Genomic DNA, 6,880 nt, shown 5'->3' with positions numbered 1-6,880 from the left:
TAATTTTAAGAATTTTATAACAAATAAATTATTGTAAAAAAAATTGACATGTATAGAAATTTTTAAGAATAAAAAATGCAATTTTTTAAAAATAATTTTTTGGAATAAATTTTTTTGTTAAATAATTTTAATTAAAAAATTGTCTGTTAAATTTAATATCATTTAAGTAAATCAACGAATAAATTATTCTCAATTAAAAATCACTTTAAGCACGACTTTTTACATAACTATACACAAATTGTAAACTTGTAATTATTAACGGCTGAATTAATTGATTAAATAGATTTTTAAATTAAAAAAAAAAAAAAAAAAATACAAAGAGTAAATAGTTAATACAATGTTGCTGAGTAAGTAGTAATAAATAATAACAATCAAGGAAGATGTTGCATTTCCGCGTTCAAGTTGCCTTCAGCAAATCTAGTCACGCGTCGCTAACTATTGTTTCTATTCTATTCGTCAATATCGAATTCTCAATTTCAAACCAAACAAAAACAATCTAATCTCATCAATTATCAATAATCACAAATCATAATTAGTAATAATTATTAATAATTTATTAATTAATACATTGTTATATTTTATCCTTGAATGGAGTAAATTTAAAAAAATGTTACGCTCAGAAGAATCTCAAGTTAAATAACGCTAAAACTTTCCAACTCATTATTTTTTTCTTCTATTTAAAATTGAAACAAAAATTTCATTTTATTTTTCGTATCTTGTTACGTAATTTTAATATTAAATAATATATTCATTATTTAATATTTTAGTTTCTTATTTTTTGAATAGATTAAGTGAGAAAAAAGAGAAAAAAAAATAATGTTATGATTTATTTGAATTTTTTTTAAATTATTAATAAGATAAAAGTCATTGCACGGAGAGTGAAGAGTCATACTTAATAAATTTATTTATTTTTTAAATGTAAGTATCAAAGTGCAATTTGTAGTTTTCCGCTGCGGTAAATACACAGAATTAATAAGCGACTTCGAGGAACTAAGCTATGATTAATGTGTTCTTCGACCGGGAGTAGTCAGAAGATAAAATTATTATTTTTTGTTTTTAATTATTTATCAATAAAATAGATGAAAATTAAATTAGCCGACATTTAAAAATTTTTTATTAATTAAATTACATGTGACATTTTTTTTTTAATTATTTAATTGAAATTTTTTTTTGAAAAAATTTTTAAAAATTTTTAAATGTCGGCTAACTTTATTTTCATATAAAATAGAGTTAATTTTTTTCAGTTTGGAGAATTTGAGAAGAAAAATTTTTTTTTGTCAAGAAATAGAAATCAATATTTTTTGTATGATTTATATGACAAGTTATTATTTTTCCCTTACTCACCGGGAAGAAATGTGTGGGTACTTAATAATAAATGAAAAAGGGAAGTTTGACTCATTGAGATTATTATTATTATTATTGTTATTATTATTGTCAATAATTTAAACATGACCAATGGGATTTTTTCAGCGGTCGATAAAACTTTTGGTAGGACAAAGAGAACCTTGGCCTAAGTCACTGACATCCAGGACTCATTCCATTCTATTTAAATAAGAACGTTTGTGAATCACCAGGACATCGACTGTTACATTTTTTTTGTTTGCTTACTTTTAAAAGTACGTAAAGATAAAAGGTAAATTTTTTTAGTGACTAAAGGGTTATTAAAAATTATAAAACTTTAAAATTATGTTTTAAAAAAAAAAGAAGAAATGAAAAAACAATAATCTTAAAAAAAAAAAAAAAATAATTAAAAAAATTTTTAGATTATTATAATTATTAATATTACATAATATTAAAAAATGACTTAAATTATTATCAATAGACCAGTAAATGAAATTTATTTGTTTATATCAATAAAAATGAACGTTTTACAGTTTGTTATTATTTATTAATAATTAATTATCAGTTACTTATTAAATTATTAAATGTTAATTAATATTTAATGTTATAAATTGAGATAGATTAATAATACTTTGAAATTAAGATTAAATTATTTATCATTAATCATTATGTAATGTCAATCGGTTCATTTATTTATTTGTTTTTCTTCTTAATTATTGACTGCTTGAAAAATAATACAATTACAATAATAATTTATTCATTTATTTATATATATATATATTTATATAATTCTCTCACGAATAAAAACTCGTGTGTGACATCTCGTGTACCGATCTAGGGCTAATAAATTGATTTTTATTTAATTATTATAATTATAATTTAGCAAAGTTTAAGTCTTCAGAGCTTGATATTAATATTTAGAGCTGACTAACCGAAAAAAAATACTTGCTGTATATTTAATAAACTTTACTTTATTTGGCAAGTACGGCGAAATAATTAAGTTTATTACTCTCACACTGCACATTTATATTGCATATCTACAGATTTATTTTATTTATTCACGGGCTTCTAAGGACAAAAGAACAATTTTTTTTTATTTTATTATATTTTATGTACATACATAGCTATAATATGTGCGTAATATTAATTATAATGTTGTAATTAATATCAATACTTGTATTTATGTACTTATGTTACTTCAGCTGCCACCCGGATGGGTTGTAAATTTTGATAAAAATTTTTAAACAGTTATTTCTTCTTAAATAAATTTAATTAACCAATAAATGAAAATGAAGATAAATAAAAATTTGGACTTTTCGTGTGACATGAGTACTTAATGATTTTTTTTAATCATTTAATTAATTACTTTTTTTTTTTTTAACAATTTAATTACCAAAAATGGACAGGTGCCTCTGTGATCATAAATTTATATCTTCACGAAATTTAATATTTCTTCTTTGTTCATTAAAAATTATCCAATTGTGAAGACATAATCTTACAATCAAGACGATTAATAATAACATTTTATTATTCAATAAATATTACATATAATAGTTATATAATTAATTAATTAATAATGATAATATATATATTAATTAATAATTAGTATTGTTCTAAATGGACAGGAATAGTTTTGTTTTTCACAATATGGACAAATTTTTATTTTATTTTATTCATTTTTTTTTTTTTATTTTTTTTTTTTTTTCCCACTTAAATCTTAAGTAAGGTAAATTTGTATGTCTTACTCGTATTGTTATTTCACACCCTCTCAGACTTGCAAAAAATATTACTTTATTTTTTTTTTGCTTCTCAAGAGATTTTTTTTTTTTTAATTATAAATCAATTATATTATTACTTAAAAGACTAGGTATCCATGAGCCAAATTAATAAAAGTAATTAAAAATAATATAACACAAAACGTAAATAAACTCCGCGATAATTTAGAGCGGTGATTGACCAGTCACAGTTTTAAATACAATAATAATATTTATAATTAAAAATTAACTAATAAAAATAATTTTACAAATGATAATTAAGCAAGCTCATTTATCCCTAATGGCTAACTTAATTTACTAGTATTGCAATTCTACTGCATATTTTTTTTTTTTATATAATTAATTACTTTTTATAATAATAATTATAATTATCAACAAACAATAAAAGCTGTTAGCAGTATCGACATTTATGTTATTTATAAATAAAAACCGTACTCATGTAGTAACATAAAAAAATAATAGCGTGAACTTGTATGGTACAATATTATTATAAAATAATAATTAAATTAATTGAAACGAAAAATAACGCTAAAAAAAATTACAACTGTTTACATATAAAATTTTTAATCTACCAACATGTAGATAAATTCATTAATAATTAATAATTAATCATTTTTACTGAGTTTTTTTTTTTTTTTTTTTTTTTTTATCGGGTTAGTGTAATTAAAAGTTTTATTAATAGAATACTTTGATAAATTTACGACACTTTTCCAGGTAAAATTACCGAGTCGGTAATTTGGAAAGTATCCGGTAAATATCGTCGATTAATTTTTTTCGACTGTCTTTATCGCGCTATTGTAATTTTATTACATTTAAAATAATTTTATTAGTATACAATTTAATTATTGTAATTGATTTAGGCGCAGAACATTTTATAATTGTTAAAAACATGAAAGATAAAAAAACTAAAGAATTAACATGAAATATATAAAATAAATGCTATGGAATGATGCTTTTAAATTATTTAGATTTTGTTAAATAGTTTCTTTTGTCTACCTCTATAGTGAATAAATATGCCTGACTGGCGACGTCTTTTATATTTATTTTTTTTTTATACTTGGATATAATTGCTTCGAATGAGATAAATAAATCGACTAATTAATAAATGTATTCAATGCTCCAAGTAATTTTGCTGCACTGTAAAATTCAATGACTGTAATAATAAATTAGCTGGCTATTTATTATACTAGAGACTGAAAACACCGCCGCTACATATAGTGTAGGCATGTAGCAACTAATTTTAAGATATTATTATTATTAATTTATTTTAATCGTATTGGATTTTAGATTTTTATGATGGACTATTATACCAGTAGCTTCATTTTCCACGCGACGGATATCTGGTGCCGGTTGTTGAGAGGCCTTCACCGCGACTTCGGCTTCGATGCAATGAGTGTAAACCTTCACCTAAAAATTATTTTATTTAGTTTTAAATGATTAAGATTATAAGACAAAATTTTTCTTATTCTCTTAATAAATAAATAATAGATACCTCGACTAACACTTCTGCGCATTGTAGATGATGGGGGTGGTGCTGACTCTTGTTTGGTAAAACTTCTCAATGCTCTGCCTCTTCTGTCTTGAATAAGTTTGTCTACTTTTACAAATATTCCACATTTAGGTCTACATGTGAAATAACGTTGTCCATTAACAGCACCGTCATTTTTACCTATATAAAAAAAAAAAAAAAAAAAATTGTCACATTTTAAATTAATTAAAAATATTTCACTTAATTATACAGAAAAAAATAAAAAATTAATTAATTGGCTGAAACAATAGTTTCATTAAACTAAATTAAATTAGAAAAACCCCGACGCGTTTAATATAAATTACTTTCATTCCATTTTTTTTTTCGTTGTGATTTTTTTAAATCACTTTATTGATTGGATAAAAAAATTGGCACCATTTTTTCTAGGCCGAGAATTCAGAACTACTGTAATTTTTCAAGCTTTTAATGGAATATTCATTTGATAAATTAACCCACTGTGCTAAATTAATTCAAAAGAAATTTTAATAAAAATATTTTGAATCTTAAAAAAAAAAAAAAAAAAAAAAATTTACAAAAGCTTGAAATCGAAAAATTTACACTGTGATATGATATTTTATTTGCCTCATGTGCAGCGCATAAATATCTTTAAAAAAAAAAAAAAAATTCAGCAAATCGTTTCGACAATATTTATATTTACATTTAAAGGTGAAAACTTTAGCAGTCACGTTCGATAAAGTAATAACAGAAAAATATAAATAATTCATTAAAAATATTGAAGAAACGTACCAGTGGGAGCATCAAGCTCAACACCGATCCAAGTCCCGGATGCGAATTCCGTGGGTCCAATGTACGCAATAACACCGCAGTAGCTGTAGGGTCGGACCATAACGGACTCGCCAACTACCACCCAGTCGGGCAATGGAGGTTCTATTCTCGTTAAATCGTGCCGTGAACCGAATCCAGAATTTTTATCGCTCATATCATCGTCAATACGCTCCGCTGATGAACTATTGTCGCCGTTCTCGTAGCCCATATCTGGCTGGTGAAGTATATGCTCCAGTTTGCTTTCCGAGAAGTGTGGACGGACCATGGGAAACGAAGCTCGATGTTGATTATTGTTATTATTATTGGCATTAGTATTATTATGATTATTGTTATTATTAATATTAATATTTGAAATAGAATTAGAAGTTAAAGTTGGAGTTCTCGAGTTGTTTGCAGAGCCGGAGGACTGTTTGCGTCTCCTGACAACTTTACCCGGAGGAAGTTTGGTGTTGACTATTGAGTTGTCCTCGAGAGGACTGTCGTCGCTGAATGCTTGGCTAATTTCCATCTCGTTCCTTTTATCAGCTATCGAGTTGCTGTCAGTGAGCTTCTGGATGCTAAATTTCTCGCAGTCATTCTTGCTAAATAGGCTAGAACCCGAGAACCGCTTGTTTGTCTCGGGTTGAACGTCGCTCTGGTCAACGTCCTCGGTTATTCGTTGTGATACTGATAAATTCTCAATGTCAGTATTAATTTCCCCCAGGTACTCCTCTGGAGTCTCTTCCACCAGCGAGCTGTCCATTTTTTCGGGCTTCTTGTACTCGATTATATTACGGTACTCCAGGTCTGGTGTCTCGTCAACGCTGATAGACTTTATCGACATCGAGTCATCGGATGTCAAGTTTGTTGTTGATACCGCTTGAGATCCATAACCGCTGCTACTCATACTTGGCGTGTTAATCTTCGTTGACTGGAGCTCTGCTAGCGAGTCAAGTGTACGTGATGTTGTTAGTGGCTTTACGAACTTTGTGGGGGCCTGTAATTCATTTTATTAATTAATTTGGGTAGTTAATATTTAAGGCTTCATTTTCAATGAGTGGTTGATGGTTAAGTCGATTATTAATTTAGTATTATGGTAATTATGTAAATTATAATTTGTAATTGAAGCGTTGACAAAAATTTATTGGTTAAAAAAAATTTGGATTGAATAATTTAATAAAAAATAATTATTTTTTTTTTTTATATAAAAATTATTTTAAATTTATAAAATAAAAAAAAATTTTAATACCTTGTACGCTTCATACTCAGAATAATCAGCATCACTCTTTTCTTCATCATCATCTCGGATCGGAGAAGACGGATGATTACCCGTGTGGGATATTTCTTCATGCAGCGTCGTCATACGCAGACCCAACTTACCGGTCATATTTGGTGAGGCTTAAATAAATAAATTTAAATTAATACCAAGCTCGAATCAATATTTCTTCTTCTCATCTAAACTAAAACAATT

General features: G+C 25.8%; 1 protein-coding gene across 6 annotated transcripts in view; it reads right to left on the bottom strand.

Moving 5' to 3' along the window:
- Window positions 1-2,292: 2,292 nt before the first annotated feature.
- Window positions 2,293-6,880, bottom strand: part of LOC141536693 (kinesin-like protein KIF13A) — a 48,274-nt gene continuing 43,686 nt past the window's right edge. For all 6 annotated transcript variants that reach the window (XM_074257391.1, XM_074257393.1, XM_074257394.1 and 3 more), the window contains 4 exons: window positions 6,659-6,807; window positions 5,392-6,406; window positions 4,609-4,785; window positions 2,293-4,523 (listed from right to left, as the gene is read on the bottom strand). In XM_074257391.1, coding sequence (XP_074113492.1) covers window positions 4,435-4,523; window positions 4,609-4,785; window positions 5,392-6,406; window positions 6,659-6,807 — 1,430 coding nt within the window. In that variant the 3' untranslated portion in view covers window positions 2,293-4,434. The remainder of the gene's footprint in view (window positions 4,524-4,608; window positions 4,786-5,391; window positions 6,407-6,658; window positions 6,808-6,880) is intronic.

This window comes from Cotesia typhae, unplaced genomic scaffold (genome assembly GCF_013202065.1).
Source record: "Cotesia typhae breed Kobodo isofemale line unplaced genomic scaffold, CoteBio_Ctyphae scaffold_152, whole genome shotgun sequence".
In the NCBI taxonomy this organism is placed as follows: domain Eukaryota; kingdom Metazoa; phylum Arthropoda; class Insecta; order Hymenoptera; family Braconidae; genus Cotesia; species Cotesia typhae.
The sequence above is the reverse complement of the archived record's forward strand: the minus strand, read 5'-3'. Positions and strand labels throughout refer to the sequence as shown.